A 22,766-nucleotide genomic window follows, 5' to 3' on the forward strand; every position below is an offset into this window, starting at 1 on the left:
AAAAAAAAAAAAAAACAGACGTGGTGGTATGTGCCCGTAATTGCAGCTACTCAGGAGGCTAAGGTTGGGGGAACCCTTGGGTCCAGGAGGTCAAGGCTGCAGTGAGCTGTAATTGTGCTACTATACTCCAGTATGGGCAACACCAAGACTCTGTCTGGGAAAAAAAAAAAGAGAGAGAGAAAGTCTGGGTTGTTCTTCCTATAGGTCAAGGATCACCAAATTATTCTGTAAAGGGCCAGATAGCAAATATGTAGGCTTTGCAGGCCATAAAGTCTCTGTCACAATTACTCATCTCTGCCCTTCCTGTGCAAAAGCAGCTACAATTTGTAAGCAAATAAGCATGGTTGTGTTCCAAGAAAAGTTTATTTACGAAAACAGGGAGCCATCTGGCCCACGTGCTCCAGTTTGCTGACCCCTATTATACAGATAATAGGAATATATTAAAGGTTTCTAAGCAGAGAAATTGAGTTTTAAGATTAACTGTGATGGCAATACAACCAGAAAGAGACCATCTAGGAGTTTCCATATTGAAACCAAAGTCATGGCCCCCTTTATCTTTCTATAATCATTCTAGAACAGTGTTGTCCAATGGAGATACAATGCAAGCCACAAATGTGAGCCAGATACGTAATTTTAATTTTTTTCATTTTCTTTTTTTTTTTTTTCTTTCAGAGACAGGGTCTCACTCTGTCACCCAGGATGGAGTACAGTGGCGCAATCACAGCTCACTGTAACCTCAAGCTTAGGCTCAAGCAATCCTCCTGCCTTGGCCTCCTAAAGTGCTGGGACCACAGGTGTGAGCCACCATACCTAGCCTACTTGTAAATTTTCTAGAAGTCACATTTAAAAAAACTTTTAAAAGCAGATGAAATTACTGTTAATAATATATTGTATTTAACCCAATATACCCCAAAATATTGCCATTTAACACATAATATAAAAACAGATATTTTACATTCTTTTTGCATAGTAAGTCTTAAAAATCCAACGTGCATTTTCATACATAAAGCACAATTCAGATAAGTCCCATTTCAAATGTCTAATAACCACATGTGGCTAGTGGTTACCACACTGGACAGCATTAAAAGAATGATCAACTAAACCTACAGATCTCCATATGCAGCTGCTGGTTTTGGTACCATCTCCTCGACCGGTTTGCCATTGATTTTTGACCGAATTCTGAACTATATGTACTACAGTCTGACATTACCGGCAACTCAACAAGGCAATGTCTTCATTTTTTATGTTACATTTATACACCACTTAGTTTTCACCTACGATTTCACACTTGATCCTCATTACAAACACGTGAATACGCACGTTTTATCAGTTTTACAAATGCGGAAAGAACGTTCAAAGAAAAAAGAGACAACTATTGAGTGTTGGAACTAAGAAAAAAAATTAAGTCTCCTGACCTCTGGTCAAATCTCTCTATTTACGCCCCAATAAAACCACCTCCTTAATCAAAGTTGAACTTCTCTGTGCGACTGGTCTTTATTTCCTCCAGTGATTGTAAACTCCATGAAGAAAAGGACTGTTTTTCCTGATCACTGTATTCCCAGTGCCCAGCAAGGTGTTTTACAAGGAGCCAATATTTACTGAATGAATTAATTAATGACGTTTCTGATTTTCTCATTGTTAGTTAAATATAATTTACTTTTTTTTAAAGCAACTGATGTGAAGAGCCAAAGTACGCCACCAAATTCGTAGGTTTTTAAAAGTTGAACCTTACTGCCAACATACTCTCAAAAGAGAACGGGGGTAAAACGCTCCGAGCCAAGGCCTGAGTTCTAGCGCTGACCCTGCCATGAATTGGCTGTGAGCCCTCACGTAAATTTTTTTAACTTCTCTGGGCCAGAGTTCTTATCTGTCAAAAGGGAAGAGTAGGGCTATAAACTTTACGATTGCGTTCACAGCTAGGGTTTTTGACATTAACTTGATGTGAGCCGGCTTCCTATTTCCTCACACCCCTCCTCCAGTTCCCTCTGCAACGGCCGACTTTGCGACAGAGGTCGGTTGCGACCGGGCCCTCTGGGTTCTCTATCCGCTTCCTGGCGGGGCCGACTCGACACCTAAGTGCAAGGCGGAGCCCACTGGCCGGAACCGCCATCTTTCCCCATTGGCCTGACCCCAACCGCCACCCGCGGGCACTGGATGACGCGCTCCTTACCTCTCCTCGCAGTCTTTGCATTTCACCTGCAACGGGACTAGTTGGTGGAACAGAACTTGGCTCATGTTGGCTCGCTGCCCCGGCTGGTGTGTGGAAAAGCCCAACAGGCCCGGCCCTCAGAACTAGCCCGAGAGGCGTCCCGGCCCTGATAGAGTTTGAGTTTGGCGCTCGGCTTCTGCGGAGGAGGCGGGGAGAAAGAAACGAGGGAAAGACGTAAGAGATTTGGCCCTCGCCAGCCACCATCGGATTCTTCCGGTTCTGCGGAAGATAAGGGGAAGACGGTTGTGGTAGTTCCGGGCATTACCTTGTGTGGCTGGGGCTGAGGCAGCCATGTTTGTTAAGGGAAGGGGACCCTAAGGAAGCTGACAACTTTTCTACTGGTTGCCGGGTGCTGGACAACCGAAATGAGTCCTGAATTATGGCGACCTCTGCGTCGTCGCCGCACGCGACTGGTTTTCCAGCTGAAGGTAGATGCGGTTACTATGTGGAAAAGAAGAAACGGTTCTGCAGGATGGTGGTGGCCGCAGGGAAAAGATTTTGTGGTGAACACGCTGGAGCCGCGGAGGTGTGGTATCGCCCTACTCTCTCCAGAGTCGGAAATAAGTATCGTGGTCCTGTCGGTGCTGGAACCCGGCCCCTCCCCTCTTTGACAGGTTTCTGCTTGTGTGCCCTGGATCCTCCAGCTTTCACTTTAGTAAACCCAGTTTTGCCCTCCTTGCCGACCGATTATGAGTTCTAGTGATGAGAAATGTTTTAGTTTACCAAGTAAAGCGCCAGCAGTGACCCATTTATGTTGATCTTAACTCATAGTAATGCTAGGTTTTAAATTTACCCCAAGCTACCGCTCCGTCTTCCTGCTGGAAAGTGGTAGTTTAGAAAAAGCAGTGATTGAAGTCCCGAAGGTTTCACTAGTTGTGTTCTAATTGTTATTTCGTGAAAGAGAAGCACTTCTCGTGAATGCGGTTGGAAAAAAACTTTCTTTTAAAAATTTAGACTTGAGGCCCGGCGCGGAGGCTCACGTCTGTAATCTCAGCACTTTGGAAGGTCAAGGCGGGCGGATCACTTGAGGTCAGGAGCTCGAGACCAGCCTGGCCAACACAGTGAAATTTCTCTCTCTACTAAAAATAAGAAAATCAGCTGGGCGTGGTGGCGCGCGCCTGTAACCCCAGCTACTCCGGAGGCCGAGGCAGGAGAATCGCTTGAACCCAGGAGGTGGAGGTAGCAATAAGCCAAGATCACACCACTGCATTCCAGCCTGGGTGGCAGCCAGACTGAATCTCAAAAAAGAAAAAAAAAATGTTTTTTCGACTTACAGTTTTTAAGAATGCAACTTTGCTGAAATAGGAAGGAAAGATTTTTAAATATATACGAATTGACCTTTTACAACTGAGAACAAAGCATACAATTTTGTTTGATAATAGTTATGCATATAAATGTACTATCAAACACTGTATATTTGTATGTATGTATATTACTTTAGGATGTATATGAGATGGGAAAATAAAAACCAGAGGAGCAAAATGCTGATAGGAAGAGAGCATGTCTAATAGAACTATAAAGAATAAACCAAAACGATCAGCATCTGATTTCATGCTTCTGAATGTCCGCTATTATTTGCATTATTTTATTTCTTAAGGAGTTTATTCTTCTAAACAATATCCAGTGCAGATCAGTCCCCTGACCCCCTTCATCTGCCACTCCCCATCGTAGTTACAGCCTACTTCCTATTTTGTTTTGACTGGCATTTACCAAAAGTGAAGCATACTGAAGAAAGGACATTCTTGTTATGGAATATAGGAGACGTGACTTGCTGTGGGAACTCTGAATTATGCCCATAGTCGTATTGACTGGTCTTGAGGGGACTGGCAAACATCCCTTGTTGAAGAATGAGAGTTATGATAGGAGAATGATTTAGACTCCACCTTATCCAGATATATGGAAGATGAATACAAATGGTGATGATAGTGGAATATGAATAAATCCTTACAAGCTGATCAGTATTCCTAGAGAGGAAGGACATGTCATCATTAGTCCCTTGAAGAGAGAGTGCAAAACATCAAGTGGAAACATTTTTCGTGACTACTATCTGGTTTTAAATTGTGGCTATCCTCCTGAATCTGTAATTTATGATGTAACTGGATGTTGTGTTTCCATCTTTTTTTCTAAGTGTCATATGTAGCTGTGATGACACCACTTGAACTCATTTTTACGCAGTGGTTCTCGACGGACTGATTTTGTCCCCAGCGGACACTTGGCAAAATGAAGACATTTTGGTTGTCAAACTGAGGAGTATCATTGACATCTAATGCAGAAATGCTGCTAAACCTCCTACAAATCATGGGACACCCCCCGCACTCACCCCCTCAAAAGAATCACCAGCCCAAAACATCAGTAGTGCCAAGATTCAGAATTCCTGTTTCTAAATTCAACTAATACATTTTAAATGTGCTTTTTTTTTTTCCTATGCTATGGTTAGGCTTTGGGGGTTAGAAGAGTCTTTTACATGGAGGTTAGGATTTAAAGCCAGCAATAAGGAAGAAATAATACACAGTTTATTGAATATACAGTCTTTTCCAAAAAAATTAAAATTTCTTAGTTTTCCTATGAAATTCAGTGTGAATAGCTTCATGGACATGCTGAGAGGCATGTTCAAACAGAAATAAATTTTTAAAAGAATAATAATAACAGACACTTAGTGGCCACTTACTCTATGGCCAGCACTGTGCTAGGCAGTTTTGTTTCATTTTTTTAACTATTAGCTCACTTAATTTGTTCAAACCTTAGGAGGTAAGACATATTTTTGTTCTCACCTTTCAGATGAGGCAGTAAGCCTACCTACCTAAGGTCATAGGGATCGTAGCCGGTAGATAGAGCTGGGTATCATACCTAGGCAGTCTGGCTGGCCTGTGTTCTTAACTGTTATATGATCCCTATTTATACAGATTCATGTGGAATATTGGGTAGAATTGCCAACATTACCAATTTTGCTTTCTTTTTTCCCAGTTCGTATAGTCATGTGGCACATAATGACATTTCACTCTACAACAGACCACATATATGATAGTGGTCCCATAAGATTATAACACTGTATTTTTACTGTACCTTTTCTATGTTTAGATACACAAATACTTATATTGTGTTACAGTTGCCTACAGTATTTAGTATGGTAACATGCTGTACAGGTTTGCAGCCTAGTAGCAATAGGCTATACTATATGGGATAGGTGTACAGTAGGCTATACTATCCAGGTTTGTGTTACTATACTGTATGATGTTTTCACAATGACAAAATCACCTAAAGATACGTTTCTCAGAATGTATTCCCTGTCATTAAGTGACGTAACTTAGAAATGAGTAGGATGTAACTGATACTAAAAAGTTGCAAAGTCAGTAAAACATGGCACATATCAAATGGTTAAAATGCCATGTTTCATTGTTTCTAAGAAACTTTACATTTTAACATTCTAAAACCAGGATACATCTTAAAATCCATATGTCACTGGGCAGCATTTTCCAAAAAATGATAAGTATGTGAGGCAATGCATGTTAATTAAGCTTGATTTAGCCATTCCACAATGTATACATATTTCAAAACATCATGTTGTATTAAAACCATACATATAGTGTATATTATTTTATTGCCATAAAAATCACAATTACTTTTGCACCAACCTAATATGTGATAAATATATACAACTATTTGTCAATTAAAATAAAATGAAATAGGTAGCATTTTTTTCTTTCTTGGTTGTGCATAAAATAGTCATGCATATAATAGTTGATGCTATCCTAGATTTCAGACACCATATGTAGGCCTTCTCTATAACCTATTTGAAGCTATAGACCCTTGTTTGTCCAAAGCAGTATTTGTTCATATATATTTAAGCCAGCTACACTGGAGAGTTTTTGTTAAACCCTTGGGACCTGATTTTGCCAACTTTTCATTATGTCCTTTTAAGGTTTCCTTATCTTGTTTTGAGATTGCAGAGACACTGAAGTTATATCTGGTATCTGTAAGCAATCAACTTGAGATTTTATTTAAATAAATGTATCTCTTAATTTATTAGGAAGAAGATGCTCGGAAAAGAATCCTGTGTCCTTTAGATCCAAAACAGTAAGTATGGATCAGATACGGGTTTTTTTTGTGCTGGAAACAGTAATTGGCGTAAATCTCACTTGAAATAATTTTCTTTTTAAATTTAGCACAGTATATGAAGATCAACTAGCAAAGCATTTGAAAAAATGTAACTCAAGAGAGAAACCAAAACCTGTAAGTGTTTGGTCAGTAAAATTGAATGATGAAATGTGGTATGCAATGCTTTGGTAGATGCTGCACATGGAATGGGCTTGTTTCATAGCTGAGGAACCCAAGCTCAGGAAATACAATTTTTTATTTAAAGAGATAGGGTCTCACTCTTTCACCAAGGCTGGAGTGCAGTGGCATAATCATAGCTCACTGCAGCCTTGAACTCCTGGACTCAAGCAGTCCTCCCACCTCAGCCTCATGGGTAGCTGGGACTATAGGCAAATGACACCTGGCTTATTTTTTAAATTTTTTTATAGAGACAGGGTTCTCGCTATGTTGCCCGGACTGGTCTCGAACTGCTTGTGTCAAGAAATACTCCTGCCTCAGCCTCCCAAAGTGCTAGGATTATAGGCATGAGCCACCAAATCCAGCCAAGAAATACAAATATTTTTAAATTGGATAGTAGGCAAATCTGCCTGACTTTTGTTGCATAAGTAGATATTTATTTATTACACTGTACAATAAGGGCTGCCATGTGATCCAGGAAGACACCATTTCTGTCTTCCAAGGGTGCTTGGTATACAACCTCCCTTGAAAAGGTAGTCTAGGAAAAAAGGTAATCAGTGCCTCTGCTTCTAAGACTCGTAGAAAATTGAGAGACGTATGGGAGGATATCTTGCAATAGCACCTCTCAGTTACTTTGACAAGATACTCCCATACATTTCCAAATGCCTGCCAATTGAGAACCACTGGGCCAGATGGCATAAGTTTAGAAAGTATTTTTACATTAAGATGGTGTAGAAGATAAATGATGACCCTCACCACCACCACCTACTTAGGACATAGCCCCTCTAATAGAAAGAGAGAACATTGGCTTTGTTTGCAAATATCTTCCTTACCTAAGTTCCAGGTTTCAGTTAAAGCAAGCAAATTTAATATGTGTTCTGAGAAAAGTTGGAGAGAATAGATAAATTTATTAAAAATGGAAACCCTTGGGTGAGTTTCACTGCATACCAGCACACAGTGGCAAGGAAATGGAGAAAAGCAGTGGAATGATGAGACAGAGAAAGAAATGCAAAGCAGTATTTATCTGGTTCACTATGTAGAGTAGGACACTTGGAACCCAGGTAAAGGCATATCACTATTCTGCTTTACTTTGGAAAACTGGTGAGCAATGTTTAAAAATTTTGTATACTAATTAAAAGTTAGTTGGTTATAAATTTCTTCAATATAAATAGTTTTCACATTTAAAAATCTACTCTACAACATAAGTTACCTAGAACACTCTTGGCAACCATTTTGAACTAAGAGTACATCAAATTCTAATACTTAACAGCTAGTTTTCTATTATAGTTTTATTTCAGTTATCCAGTAAAACATTGTAATTCCTGCAAGCTTCACTCATTCCACTCAATCACCAGTTTCCATTGCTAGCAACACACATTCTGTGCATATAGGTAAAGCTAGCAACACACAAGCAGGATGTTACCTTTCTGCCTCCATGTAACAAAAGTCCATTTACTACACATAACATAATGTCCCCAAGAATTATTTTCACTTTTGAAATGGGATTTGTAGAAACAGTACTGTTTCATTCATCTAGATCTACACCATTCAGTATGCTAGCCACTAGCCACATATGACTATTTAAATTTGAATTAAAACTAAATAAAATTTAAAATCTAATGTCTCAGTCACACTACCCATATTTCAGTGGCTACCATATTGGCCAGAGCAGATGTAGAACATTTCCATCATTGCAGAAAGTTCTGTTGGAAAGTGATAATACAGATCCTTACCTAGAATCTGTATTTCTGAAGCCAGACTAGAAAGATTTCATTATCTGTGTTTGTTTCTTTGTTTGTTTATTTTAGAGACAGGGTCTTCCTATATTGCCCAGGCTGGTCTCAAATGCCTGGGTTCAAGAGATCCTTCTGCCTTGGCCTCCCAAAGTGCTAGGATTACAGGCCTGAGCTACTATGCCTGGCCTCATTATGTTAATTTAAATAACTAGTGTGATGGGACATTTATATTTTCAAGTTTTAATTAATATTTTAAAATAGAAGAAATCAGAATTATTGTTATAATATGTATGTCTTTCTGTTTTTGATCATGCTGCATGTCTGATAAGCAGCATTATGTAGTTAGTACTTTGCTGTTTTTGCTTTAGCACTATAAGACAAAATTGTTACAGTTCTAGTGTATACAGTCTAGGCTGTAAAACTTTTAATAAATGTTACAAATGAATTTCTTTAAACTCTAAGTGCGTATTCAGATAACCACCTCACTCGAATATAAGATCCATGAACACCTTTTTGTCTCTTTTGTTGTCTACTGTGGTGGAGTGCCCAAAACCTAAAGCCAACTAGGGACTAGAGTAAGTACTCAATAATGATTTAATGAAGAAATGAAGGGAGGAAGGGAGGATGGCAGGTACAGAGCAGGGGATAAAGTGAAGAATCAGTATTTTAGTTTAATGTTTGTGAGCTTCACATTATTAACAGTTCTTTTATGGCTTTGCTTTTGTTAAGGATTTCTATATTCAAGATATTAATGCAGGCTTAAAAGATGAAACAGAAATACCTGAACAATTAGTAAGTACATTGACTTAATATTTAATTTTAAAAGGTATTTATAAGCTCTTTTCATGATGTGAATAAGCCGTGTTCTAATTTTTGTTTCAAGCAAATCTGTTTTTCATTTACAGTGCATTTTCCTATAGACTCAATATTGTTAGAGATGGTTAGTTCCCAGGCTAGCTCATGCCCCATAACAAAACAAGCTACAATATGGCCGGGAATCCCCTTTGATTCTTGAACCCTTCTGAGCCTAGACTTGTTCTTGACCTTGAGGAAGTTAGGAGAATTAAAGTAGCACAACAAAGACGGAGTAGAAATTTAGCAATTGGACAGTTCTGATGGCAGCTTAGGGAAAAGGCTTGATAGAGAGAAGAGCCTAAGCTGTCATGGAAATTGCCCAATTGGTAAACCTCTACTCAGTCTCTGTCATGCTACTTTAAAGCAATTTTTGGCTATGTTATTTAGTTTTATTTTTGTATATAGGTTCCAATTTCTTCTCTATCTGAAGAGCAGTTGGAAAAGTTAATTAAGAAATTGAGAAAAGCAAGTGAAGGTAAGACTGCCTAAAGTTGCAAGTTCAATTATTTTAGAGTAATTAGGTGGTATATGAGTTGATACCATTCTAGTTTAAAATATGTTACTACTGTTGTTCAGAATCCTACAGTTACGTGTTTGGCTGCTTAAGCTGTTGTGCTTATATTTGGCACAGGTTTGAATTCTACACTTAAAGATCATATTATGTCCCATCCAGCATTACATGATGCACTTAATGACCCTAAAAATGGTGATTCTGCAACCAAGCACCTGAAACAGCAGGTATGTTTAGGCTATAGTAACTACTAAACATGGCCTTTGTTCATTTGTTGAAAGTGTTTTAAATGTAATTATTAATAAGATTTTATTTTGTTTACCTTTCAGGGTGCCAAATATTTCCATTTCAAAAAATATATAGAAACATATATAAAAAAATGAGGGCATGGATATGATTCTGAGTACCATATATTAAATATTTAAGCGCAAGAGAGAAAAATTTTAAGTCAAGTAGAAATTATCATGTAAAACATCTGCCTTACGTAGTAATTACCTTGCTCTTTTCCCATTTGAACAAAATGTGTTTGCTCTAGTTTATAAAATAATCTTGTGAAGTTTGCAGGCTTCTATTTTAGGTAACATTGAAAAATTAAAGTTACTTGGTCCGAGAAGATGCTTTGTTGAGTTTGGAGCGGGAAAGGGAAAATTATCTCATTGGGTTGATATTGCCTTAAAAGATGCTGAAAAAGTTCACTTCATCCTAGTAGAAAAGGTGACCACAAGATTCAAGGTAAGTGTAAGCATTGCTCTATGTTAGTAACCAAACTTTGTTTTCATTTTTTGTATTCAGGAAAAAAGTGATAGAAACATTTCTTAAAAGAAAGGAGAGGAATTTTTTAAATCTGTTTATTGTAGCTTTTTATTAGTTCCAATTGTATTGATAACTCAAACTGAAGGTGAATTTTTTTAGTCTAAGTTTTGATAGTCCGTTGATCTGAATTCTTAAAATTATTTGCAGAGACAGGAAAATATATAGAAAGAGCCAAGCTCAAGCTAGGAGTTAAAAGTCTTGGGTTCTACTCCTATCTTTGCCACTTGCCATTCATTCATTAAACAATTTTTGAGCATACTGCCAGGCCCCACCCAGGCTGAAGTACAGTGGCAGGACCTTGGCTCACTGCAACCTTGACCTCCTCAGCTCATATAATCCTCCCATTTCAGCCTCATGAGTAGCTGGGACTACAGTCACGAACCACCATGCCCAGGTAATTTTTAAAAATTTTTTGTGGAGACAGGGTCTCACTTTGTTGCCCAGGCTGGTCTCGAACTCCTGGGCTCAAGCCCTCCTCCCACCTTAGCCTCCCAAAGTGCTGGGATTATAAGCATGAGCCACTGTGCCCAGCCACTCTATTACTTATATTTAGAAAAGAGACCCAGGCAAATACATAAATGACTATAGTAAAGTGTTAAAATACGAGAAAGGTCTGCACAGAGTACAGCGTGGTTTCAAAGACGGGAGTGACAAGTTTTATTGCAGGGAAGAGATGGAGAATGACTACACAGAGAAGGTGATGCTTGAACTAAATCTTGAAAGGTGAATTGGTGTTTGTTAGAGAGTTTGAGAAGCATTCTAGGAAACAAGAATAATGTAACCAAATACATGAAATAACAGGAAAACATGGAAACATTCCTGTTTAATGGGAGTACATGTTGCAAAGTAGAGTTGAGCAATGATGAGACTGGAGAGGATAGTAGCCTATAGAAGATCTCATATTTTATGCTAAGGAAGGAGTTTGACTATGCTGCTGTCTGGTGGGGGTACAATAGAAAAAAGATTTAGTTCTTGGCTTTGAAGAAGCTTATGTCTAGTGGAGTAGACATATAAATATTTGTGTTCAGTATGCTAAGTGTGTTTTGATAGTGGTAAGTACCCAATCCTATGGGAGCATGAAGATAGAGCAGCAACCTCAGTCTAGTGTGGGTCATAGAAGTTTTCGTAGAAGTGACAGTTGAGATCAGATTGAAATAATATGTAAGATTTGGTAAAGTAGAAGGGAATTTTTCAAAGTTTATCCTAGCAGCACCATTAAAACTATTAGAAGAGTCTGACACTTGAGGTAGAGAGATTAATAATAAAGATAATTTTTGTCCAACAATCCAAGTGAGAGAGAGGCCAGAGCTAAAGCTATTGCATTGAGATGGAGAGGAGAGCAACAGAATGAGAAATGTGAAGATGTTGGAAGCCACAAGAGTTGGTGATTTATTAGTAATTGAATATGAGAGATAAGGAGTAATTTTGGGTAGAATTTTTATGACTTGGGTGACTAAATGGTGTTCTTCCCTGAGATAAGGAATAAAAGGGGAGCAAGAGGAAGGAGGGTTTTGGAAACAGAAATAATGAGTTCAGTTCTGGATATGCCCAGTTTGCTAGTGAAGTAGAGCTTTCTAGTTCACAATTGAGTATGTGTCTGATGCTTATTGGAGAGGCCTGAGCCACACAAATGTAGATCAATAGGTCATGGGCACATAGGTATAGGTTAGAATGGTTGTGATCTTTCAGGAGAGCAAGAAGAGGAGTGAACCAAAAATAGTATACGAAGAGTGACAAAGATAAAGGAGCTAGTAGACACAATCTTAAATAAATGACTTATGATCTGTGAACTTCAGTTCCTTTGTCAGTGAATTGGGAATTTTTAGGGTTAAAGGAAACAATGTCTATGTTTACATAATTGATAAACATTTTCAAATCTTTCTTTAGAAGTGTGATATTTTGAAATTCTCATCAAAGAATATACAGTCTTAATTTTTAAATATATTCTGTTGCTCTGAATTTTGAAAACAAAAATCTTTTTATTTTCATAAATCCTTTTTAAACGTAAGAAGTCATTATTACAATAATGTTCTGTTTGTGCAGGTGGATGGAAAACACAGAAAGAAAAATTCAGTGTTTGAAAGACTTCAAATTGATATTCAACACTTGTGTTTGAGTAAGTTGTATAACTTTCCATTGCTCTACAAATAAATCATAACTGTTTCAAACTCTGAGGTTGCTTAGAAATCCAATCATGCAGAACGGTGCTTCAGAGAAAACAGTCAAATCAATCCATTGTTAATATAGAATGTTTTATATAATGTTTAAATAGATGTAAATTGAATTAAGGTTGAGAATTTTTTAAATTTTCAGTATCAAATGGAAATGAAGTGTTAGGGAAGCGTTTAAAAGTTTTTATAATATGTACTTATGTTGTTTCTTTGTCCTGTTTAAATTTTTTTGAGTCCTTTCAAATATAAACTAGCCTTCTGCCTGCAGTTAACATGACTTTACCTAAACCATTAAAGAAAACGAGGTATTTCTCTGCCTAGCTAATGTGTTAAAGATACTTCCTAGAATTTTAAATTGTACAAGAGAAAAGAAGTCATCACTGTGGAATTCCCATTCCGTACACAAAACACACACAGTCACATACACACAAAAACACTCCTCATTCAACCTCTGTAGTGCCCTTTTTATACCTTTTCTATTTTCAGATTATCCAAAGAAAATAATGCAAACATATCTTCACAACCTCTTCCATTCACTAATTTTAATCCAGTCATGAAATGCAACCAGCATTTGTATAGAAATCACTGTATTTAAAATTATTTAACTGAATATGTTAACTTTTTGATGTTATGAACCCTAAACAAATTCTTATGTTATATGTTGGGTTCCGTAAAGTGAGAATTTTTTCTTTGAGTCTCTTTCAGGCTAAAATTCAAAGACTCTAATAAGTTATTTCTTTTGGAAGGCCACATTAATATGTACTTTATTTCACTAGACAGTTAACTTAATTCTCATTTCCATTTCAGACAAGATTCCTGTGCTAAGAGAAGGAAAACTACCTGTGGTAGGAATTGGAAAGCATCTGTGTGGTATGGCAACAGGTATGTAAACATACTAATAATGTTTACGTTAATGCATTAAGTTTTGGCCTAACCTGGCCCCAACCATTTCAGTGGCCTCTTTTGAATAGATATCTTATGTTTACAACTCATTAATCTTTATGGAGCACTGGATCTGTGCTTTATTAGATGCATAGCCTTCCTATTTATCTGCTCATTTTGGCCATTTTGCAGGATGAATTAAGAGTTTTGTATGTAAATACTGCATCACATTAGACTTTAAAGTTCTTTGGGTTAAATTTCAACCAGAAAAGGAAAATAAGACCATTTATGGAAACTGTATGATTCCACTCAGAAGCTGCTGATTTTTTTAGAGTAGTTCCTTAGGAAGAACTCAGAAACCTCTCCCATTAAAAGACTATTGTGTTTCAGGATTATGGGGAAAAAGAAAAAAATAAATGTTAGACCAAAAAAAAAAAATCTAAGATGTCTTGTCTTAGCACTTTGATCCATCAGATCTAGCATGGTAAAGTGGAAACAGCATGTGCTTTAGAATCAGATAGTCTAGCTTTCAGCTCTGCTGTGTAACCTTGCCAAATTACTTAACCTTTCTGAACTTTGATTACCTCATCGATAAAACAGAGATACTAATATATTAATTTACTGGGTTGCGTGTGAAGTGTCTGGCACATAATAGTGCTCAGTAAATGTTAATTATTGTTACATCATCTTCCTAACTTTTGCTAGTTTCATCATCTACCAATATGGGTAACTTGGAGCGTCCATAGATAATGGCTTATTGGCTGGAAATGGCATTGAGTACTATATATTTGTTTTGGGTTTCATAGTTTTTAAGACTACAGTAATGTACAACATAACGATGATTTGGTCAGCAGTGGACTCATATATGACAGTGGTCCTATAAAATTATACCATATTTTTACTGTACCCTTTCTGTATTTAGATATACAAATACTTACCGTTGTGTTACAGTCACCTACAGTATTCAGTAACATGCTATACAGGTTTGTAGCCTAGGAGCAATAGGCTGTGCCAGACACCCTAGGTGTGTAGTAGGCTACACTACACCATCTAGGTCTGTGTAGTACACTCTGATGTTCCTGCAATGATGAAATCGCCTAACGCATTTCTCAAAACATATACCAATGGTTAAGTAATGCATGACTGTACTTTCACATACCTTATCTCATTTAAGCCTTATAAAAGTCTTCTAAAGTAAACCAGTTCCATCCTGGAGGTAGGAGGGAGTATACTCTTTTAACCTACAGTGGCCATTTCTCATGTTCCACATAATTTTTTTCCCTTTGATTCACTGTATCTGAGTCCTCCTTTCATCTCTGCTGCAGTTGTTTGCCCTTCTTGAAATTCCGTTTTCTTCTTTTTTGTGATACTCTTATTTCCTGGTTCTTTCCCTACATCTATGCCATTCTGTTTATTTCACAGTCTCCATCCACTTCTGTCCTTTAAATATTTAATATTCAGGCTAGGCACAGTGGCTTATGCCTGGAAACCCAACACTGGAGTCTGAAGTGAGATGATTGCTTGAGTCTAGGAGTTCAAGATTAGCTTGGGCAACATAGCAAGACCCCATCTCTACAGAAAATTTAGAAATTTGCTGGGCATGATAGCTTGTGCATGTAGTCCCACCTATTCAGGAGGCTGAGGTGGGAGAATCACTTGAGCCTAGGAATCTGAGTCTGCAGTGAACTGGGATAGCGCCACTGCACTGCAGCCTGGGTGACAGAGCAAGACCCTATCTCAATCGGTCAATCAATCTCAGACCCATCTGCTACACAACTAATGTGTCTTTCTCTTTAAACTCTTCAGTACTTACTGATACAGTCTGAACTCTTTGACATAACATTTTCATCTCAATCTGGCTTCAGCCTTCCTGTCTTTGCATTCCCTGTCTCCTACTTTGCTGTTCAGCAACATCAAACCCTGGGTGCTCTTCCATATACTGTACTATTTCTACTATATCTGGAATTTCACCCCCATTCACCCAAACAAAACAACTCATCAGTTTTTACTCATCCTTCACCTCAGTTGTCACCACTTTCAGGGAGCTCCCTTAAATAAGATATGCCTCCTTGGTGTTGTTATAATACCGTCTGCATATTTTTACCTTGTTGTACTTTAATTATCTGTTTATGTATCTAATTCTTCCACCATGCTCTGAATTTTTTGAGTGTATGGCATATACTAGCACAATGCTCACTATATAACAGGAACACAGTGAATATTGGAATGAATGAATAATCTTGGCTACCAATTTACTGTGTTTCCTTGTCCCTTTCTGTGTATGTGGCTTTGTCGTTTAAGTTCTGTATAACAGATGAATTGAGATAAATTGCTAAAGCTCCTTCCAATTCTGAAATAACTTAATTCTTTTTTTGTTTTGTTTTGTTTTCTTTGAGATGGAGTCTCGCTCTGTCACCCAGGCTGGAGTGCAGTAGCGCAATCTCGCCTCACTGCAACCTCCGCCTCCCAGGTTCAAGCAATTCTCCTGCCTCAGCCTCCCGAATTGCTGGGACTACAGGCTCGGGCCATCACGCCTGGCTAATTTTTGTATTTTTAGTAGAGACGGGATTTCACCATGTTAGCCAGGAAGGTCTCCATCTCCTGACCTTGTGATCTGCCCGCCTCGGCCTCCCAAAGTGCTGGAATTATAGGCGTGAGTCACTGCAGCTGGCCTGAAATAACTTAATTCTTATAATAATTTATCTGGTTATTCACATTTCTGAAAATCACTTAAGTCAAATATGAATAAAACAATGACTGAATGTATTTTGTCAGAAAATAATAGTTTATGAAATAATAGATTAGCTATCACTTTCTCCAAAGAATGGGTTTCTAATGCTTGTTGACTTAAATTCATATATTGAATTCAATTTACTAGTGAAATATCAGATCATTTAATAGTCACTTGTTGGCCGGGCACAGTGGCTCAAGCCTGTAATCCCAGCACTTTGGGAGGCCGAGATGGGCAGATCACGAGGTCAGGAGATCGAGACCATCCTGGCTAACACGGTGAAACCCCATCTCTACTTAAAAAAAATACAAAAAACTAGCCGGGCAAGGTGGCGGGCGCCTGTAGTCCCAGCTACTCTGGAGGCCGAGGCGGGAGAATGGCATAAACCCAGGAGGCGGAGCTTGCAGTGAGCTGAGATCCAGCCACTGCACTCCAGCCTGGGCGACAGAGCAAGACTCTGTCTCAAAAAAAAAAAAAAAAAAAGGGCACTTGTTTTATCTTAGGGTAATACAATTTTAAAATATGTATATGTTTTTGATTGAACAGACATAACATGACAATCTAATGATTAAGACAGAAGATGTGGGTCCTACATTTGGGGTCTTTCCAATATTGTCAATAATGTAGGAGTTTTTGATAGGAAATAGCCATAGTCATCAAAAATCCATGTATTTAGTTTTAAAATATACTAAAATGTTTTCATTGTAATGTGGAGTACATCCCCCTCTTAAGTTTGTGTATATTAATCATTGCATCCTCAATGCTTTGCACATGAAAGGCATTCAGTAAATGTTTGTTAAATAAATGAATAAATACAGTTAGGCTACTCAGTGAGGCCTACTTTCCAGATTCTGTTCTTACTCCTTTTTTCAACTCTTCAGTTCATCACTATTTGCTATGAGCCTCTTTAAGACAAGCATCTTGACTTAGCATCAACCTAAACAGATTTGTGTGCCCTTCCTTCCTCCTCCCTCCCTCCCTCTTCCTTTCTTCCCTCCCTCACTCCCTCCCTCCCTCCCTTCCTTCCCTCCTTCTTTTTTTCCTTTCTTAAACTAGAATGTAAGTGTAGGTGAATAAAGTTTTCCTGTACAAGTCATTTCCTCAGCTAAGGTAGGAAAAGTGAGAGACAGTTCAGGTAGCTGGGTAAAAATTCTTCAAATTGTAGATCTTAAGCTTCAGATAGCTTTATTGGAAAGTAGGCTTTACGCAGAATAAATCATTAAAGAAATTGAGAAGATAGTAAGAAGAGCAAATTTGAACGACGTTGATAATTCACCATAGAATTATTACAAATATAAAGCTGAGTAGGTGTTTGCTGTTTTTATTGTTGGGTTTTTAAAAACAGTACTGCTTAATAAATGTAAAAAATACTTATTTTTAAAGATGATGTGGTTTCGGGGGGCCACATAATTGTGTTTGCAGATCTTGCATTACGATGTTTGATTGAAACCTATGCTGCCAGTTTTGAGGAAAGGAATGAAGAACCTTTAGCCAAACGCATAAAGAATGATAAAACAGAAAAAGAAATTTACACTTTGGCCAAGGAAGGAAATGAAAAAAATGTCCCAGAGAAGTGGAACCCTGTGGCTGGCATTGTTATTGCACTCTGTTGTCACCACAGGTGTGATTGGAGACATTATGTGGGCAAAGAATATTTCAGGGCTCTAGGCCTTGGAGCAGTGGAATTCCACTATTTCCAGCGAATGAGTAGTTGGGCAACTTGTGGGATGCGGAAAACATCTTTGGAAACCTCAAATAGTACCACAAAGAGACAAGATAATCAGAATGATGATAGTGAAGAGCATGATGATGGAGGATACAGAATCACAGATGATGGCGCTGATAGTTTGCCTGGGTAAGAGACTACTTTTGTAATGTATGACACTAAAGGAGAAATATTGTATTATACTGTACTTTAGATGACTATTATCAACAATTCATGAAAATGTATTTTATAATCTAATTTTAGAATAAGCTAAAATATACACATCTTTTATTGTGGTCATAAATATAATGTGTCTTAGAAGCATGGGATAAAGTACTTAGTACATTATGGGTTAGTTAACATTCTCTCAATAAATAGAAGTGACAAAAATAATTTTTTATAAACTTTGGCAAAATTTTAACAATGTTTTGTATGTGTTTATTCAATTTAGGCTTCTTAGTGTTGAAGAAAAGAAGAAAATAGGGCATCTTTGTAAATTGCTGATTGACCAAGGTCGAATCCAGTATTTGCAGCAGAAGGGATTCAGTCCTGCTTTGCAGTACTATACAGACCCTCTGGTGTCTTTGGAAAATGTTTTGTTAACTGCTTTACCAAATCATTCTTCATCACCAGAAACAACTGCTTAATGGGAAAGAAATTTGAGCATCATATGTCTTCCACCAAAAAAAATTTTTAATTATATTTTTATATTAAAAAATATATACTTTAAATAGCAAATAATATGAACTTTAAAAAATGCTGAGGCCTCATTAAACTTTGGTAATAGCTTTTCTTTTTACTTCAGAAATCCACACATTCGAGAATTCACCAAAGTAATCCTCTTTAGAAGGGCATCTTGAATTATATTATCCATCCATATTTATGGAGATTGGTAAGGTAGTTGAACCGTTGACTTGGTGATCTGAAACATACATATCAACACATAATTAGCATATTTCCGTTTGTATTAATTTTGGAAATTTATCTTCCTTTGATTTTATTTAATATTTTTTATTTCTCAAGTTCAAGAGGTAGTGATTGATTGTAACAAGGGCCAATCTGAGAATATGACTTGTATGTGGACATTTTTCTGTAGGAGACCTAAAAAGCACAATTATGATTTTCTCAAATGCAAACAATTCAGAGATGTTCACAATTAATAAACACAATTAATGAAGTCACCTTCAAATTTCCAGAGCCATATATGTATATATTGTCAGAATCTGTCCATGACAAACACAAAACTGAAGAGCTGTTTTCAAAGAAAAAAGATTATTTCACTTAATTATTTTGTTGGATAATTATCTAGTTAGAACTTCCGAAAAGATACTTACAAACATAATTCACAAATTTGAAATAACTTCTGGAGTTGATTAGCTATCTCATATCTTTTATCAGGTCATTTTTTACATATAGAGGCACAAACAATAAGTATGTTCTCTTCTGTTTGGGAAAATAATTTGGAATAAAGTAGAAATTAAATAATGAAATGAAAAACCTCAAATTTAGGCCTTATTTAACTCATGACTGGTTTCTATGCACAAACAAATATTAAACCAAACATATGGTAGGACTGTTATTCTCTTCTGCATCTTATCCCCATTTTGTTTCTGCCTTTATTTGTAAAAATTGTCTTAATTTATGGTACATTTGCCAAGACAAAGGTTCAGAATTACTAATTTTAGATATTATGATATTCTGAGGTAACTATTTTTATCCTGTAGTTCTATGATTACATGATTTGTAAATAAGAAGCCTAGCCAATTTAAAATTCCTGACTTTAGTCTCATATGTCTTGTCAGACTGCCTTGGTTCAAATTCCAACCCTACCATCTTTGAGTTGTGTGACCTTGGACATGCCACTTAATTTCTTTGTGCCTCAATTTCCTCCTCTTAAAATGGGGATGATGATGATAACAATAATACCTACCTCACAAGGTTGTTGTGAGTATCAAATGAGATAACATAAGTAAAATGCATAGAGCAGTTCCAAGCACAGATTCAATAAATAACTGGAAGTAGTAGTGGTAGTAACTCGTGAATCTATTTTTAATAACGTAATAGGCTTTGATTGTATTATCTCTTTAAGTGTTAACTTTTTTTTCCCTTGTTATAAGTTTTATGTCAAATGCTATTAAAGTAAGGTAGTTTGTTTTTTAAGTTAGTTACCCATGTCCCCAATCAAGGGAACCTAAATGAAGATATTATACCATTATATAATTAACCTTTTTTTATTGTGTCAAGCAATACTAATTTGTGTCATAAAATTTGTTTTGCATCATTCAACAATTTATGCCCAGAAATAAACAATATTCTACAACAGGCATAATCTCATTTATGTTTCATAAAATATTCATACACACCCAAGAATTATCATACGGAAACAGTTCTGTGGCCCATTTAGCTTAATAGTATGTTTCTGACAATGGTATCAAGTACCTTAATGGAAGATAAGTTTGTCCTTCAACATGCCAGCCTTAGGTCAGGATTATTGTTTTCCTAACTGTTAATTTGTCTTCACATATCATGAGAAAGTGACTATGTGGGATATGCATACAGCTATTTCTTGTCCTGCACAATTTTCAGATTCAACAAACCTCTTCTTCAACTTTAGATTCACCTACACAATTACCACAACTTGCATGTTCCACAAGTGCATCAAATTTACTGCTAAGGGCCAGGTGCGGTGGGTTACACCTGTAATCCCAGCACTTTGGGAGGCCAAGGCAGGTGAATCACCTGAGGTCAGGAGTTCGAGACCAGCCTGACCACTATAGTGAAACCCTGTCTCTACTAAAATTACAAAATTAGCTGGGTGTGGTGGCACATGCCTGTAATCTCCGCTACTCAGGAGGCTGAGGCAGGAGAATTGCTTGAACCTGGGAGGCGGAGGTTGCCAAGTGAGCCAAGATTGCACCATTGCACTCTGGCCTGGGCAACCAGAGATAAACTCCTCAAAAGAAAAATGACTGCCAAAATTAGAAATCATCTTCTGCCTCTACCACCTGATTCTACTCGCCAACCCAACTTCTGTACTTCATTCACGATCTTAGCATCACCGTCTATCCAGTCGCTCTCTAAACCAAAAACATTCATTATAAACTCCCTTTTCCCATCTTCATTCAATTACCAATTCTATCTCCTAATCATCTTTTATGTATTCTCTCTCTGCTTTCCAAAACTAGGTTACAATTAGGACTTTTTTGCCTGTCTTTCCCCAATCTGTCTCCATGTTATTGCATCTATGACCTTGCTACAATAAATCTAATCACCATTTTCTAAACATCCTCCACTGAATGTTAGTAAAAATTATTTCCTGTAGCTGAAAAACTCTGTCATTGTCTTCTCAGTTATACTCATTTTTCAGTATAAAATCTGCCTTTTATCATCACCTTTTATCAAGTTTTTCAGAACTAAAATCTGCCTTTTAAGTTAAAAACTCTTAACATTTTACAATTAGAAGACCATGATTTCTATTACTATTGTTTCATTGTTTTTATTAACAAATAATTGTGCACTTTGTCTTCTTCCCCTGATCTTGGTTTAGCTTAAAGCCCCTCCTTGATTAAAAAAAGTGGTGTAATTCAAAATTATCAGAGACTAAGTGATTGAAATCTCTATATCAAAACCTCACACTTCATTGATTAAAATCTGTATTCTCAGCCAGACGTGGTGGCATGCACTGATAGCCCCAGTTACTCCAGAGGCTGAGGTGGGATGATCTCTTCAGCCCAGGAGTTCAAGGCCAACAGTGAGCTATGATTGTGCCTTTGAATAGCCACTGCACTCCAGCCTGGGCAAAATAGTAAGACCTCATCTCTTTAAAAAAAACAAAAACAAAAACAAAAACACTGTTCTCTTAATATTTTTCATTCCTAGGTAATTTTTTTTTTTTCTATTTGTGGAATGACAGGGAAGGGCAGTTCATGGTCAAACTGCTATGTGTGGCAAGCTGGTAGAATGAGGTAGCAAAGCTTTAAGAATCACATCTTCACTCACTTGGTTTTACTTAATATGCTTAGCCAAAGGATTTATTTCCTTCCCCCACTTGAAAGACTTTGAATATCTTTACAACCCCTCTCTCCATTTCACTTTTTTTCTTCCCACAATATTGACTAAGAGAACAGAATTTGACAGAAAACTTAAGATGGAATGAGAAATATATAAAGGAATTAATCAAAAGGCAGCAGTTAGTGATATACACATTACCAAAAAAGAACATTTAATCTGTGTTATATACAAATCTTATACCTGCTCTTCTCTGTGACTCTTGTATGTATGTGTGCATAAACTGAAGGCCAAATAATTCCCGTTCCTCCTCTTCATCTGTGCCTTCACTGGGAGGAAGTGATACTTCCAATTTCAGTGGGTTGTCTCTGAAGTTGACAAACCTAGCAGTTCATCAAAAAACAGTATTTTTATAGGTGTCATGGAAGTGTACATTTATTTCCCTGGAGAAAGGTCAAATGATAATATACTAAATTACTTTTTTAGCTGGTTGCAATAACTGAACACCTTGGTGAGATGTGATATATCTCAAGAATCTATGTTTTTTCTTTTTCCTAAGAGAAAAAAACACTAGCTTTAGACAACTTATTTTCAAAGCTTATAAAAGCAACTGGTTAATCTAGTTGCACAGGCTGGAGTGTAGTGGCATGATCTGGACTCATGGCACCCTCCACCTCCTGGGTTCTAGTGATTCTAATGTCTCAGCCTCCCAAGTAGCTGGTACTAGAGGCTCACACCCACAACACCCAGACAATTTTTGTATTTTTAGTAGAGAGAGGGTTTCACCATATTGGGCAGGCTGGTCTTGAACTCCTGGCCTCAAGTGATCTGCCTGTCTCAGCCTCCTAAAGTACTGGGATTACAGGCGTGAGC

General features: G+C 37.3%; 3 protein-coding genes and 1 long non-coding RNA gene across 8 annotated transcripts in view; 2 read left to right on the forward strand and 2 right to left on the reverse strand.

Annotated features, from left to right (window-relative positions):
• SASS6 (spindle assembly 6 homolog (C. elegans)) overlaps positions 1–2,516 on the reverse strand; it is a 50,995-nt gene extending 48,479 nt beyond the window's left edge. The window contains exon 1 of one of the 2 annotated variants that reach the window (XM_011935169.1): positions 2,171–2,516. In XM_011935169.1, coding sequence (XP_011790559.1) covers positions 2,171–2,235 — 65 coding nt within the window. In that variant the 5' untranslated portion in view covers positions 2,236–2,516. The remainder of the gene's footprint in view (positions 1–2,170) is intronic. The other variant, XM_011935170.1, reaches the window with a different exon arrangement.
• A 55-nt stretch (positions 2,517–2,571) lies between these two features.
• On the forward strand, positions 2,572–20,211 carry TRMT13 (tRNA methyltransferase 13 homolog (S. cerevisiae)). Its single transcript, XM_011935175.1, has 11 exons — positions 2,572–2,735; positions 6,237–6,283; positions 6,373–6,439; positions 8,947–9,009; positions 9,478–9,547; positions 9,704–9,810; positions 10,148–10,315; positions 12,440–12,512; positions 13,375–13,449; positions 17,603–18,035; positions 18,337–20,211. The coding sequence occupies exons 1-11, from the start codon at positions 2,589–2,591 to the stop codon at positions 18,530–18,532; spliced, it is 1,446 nt and encodes a 481-aa protein (XP_011790565.1). The 5' UTR covers positions 2,572–2,588; the 3' UTR covers positions 18,533–20,211.
• On the forward strand, positions 14,861–17,006 carry LOC105506891. The gene is made up of 2 exons (XR_001001004.1): positions 14,861–16,349; positions 16,665–17,006. It is a non-coding gene; the product is annotated as an uncharacterized LOC105506891 (long non-coding RNA).
• LRRC39 (leucine rich repeat containing 39) overlaps positions 18,557–22,766 on the reverse strand; it is a 36,285-nt gene continuing 32,075 nt past the window's right edge. For 2 of the 4 annotated variants that reach the window (XM_011935174.1, XM_011935172.1), the window contains 2 exons: positions 22,137–22,276; positions 18,561–18,807 (listed from right to left, as the gene is read on the reverse strand). In XM_011935174.1, the coding sequence (XP_011790564.1) occupies positions 18,752–18,807; positions 22,137–22,276 (196 nt within the window). In that variant the 3' untranslated portion in view covers positions 18,561–18,751. Of the gene's footprint in view, positions 18,808–19,067; positions 19,138–22,136; positions 22,277–22,766 lie in introns of all 4 variants that reach the window. The other 2 variants (XM_011935171.1, XM_011935173.1) reach the window with 2 other exon arrangements.

Source organism: Colobus angolensis, unplaced genomic scaffold (assembly GCF_000951035.1).
Source record: "Colobus angolensis palliatus isolate OR3802 unplaced genomic scaffold, Cang.pa_1.0 Scaffold141, whole genome shotgun sequence".
NCBI classification, from domain to species: domain Eukaryota; kingdom Metazoa; phylum Chordata; class Mammalia; order Primates; family Cercopithecidae; genus Colobus; species Colobus angolensis.

What these genes read in the sequence shown, in the direction of transcription:
- TRMT13 (XM_011935175.1), top strand. Translation starts at nt 2,589, where the DNA reads ATGGCGACCTCTGCGTCGTCGCCGCACGCGACTGGTTTTCCAGCTGAA. An exon ending in AACACGCTGGAGCCGCGGAG is followed by an intron (nt 2,736 to 6,236) that starts GTGTGGTATCGC and finishes TTAATTTATTAG; the next exon opens with GAAGAAGATGCTCGGAAAAG. An exon ending in AGGTGACCACAAGATTCAAG is followed by an intron (nt 10,316 to 12,439) that starts GTAAGTGTAAGC and finishes CTGTTTGTGCAG; the next exon opens with GTGGATGGAAAACACAGAAA.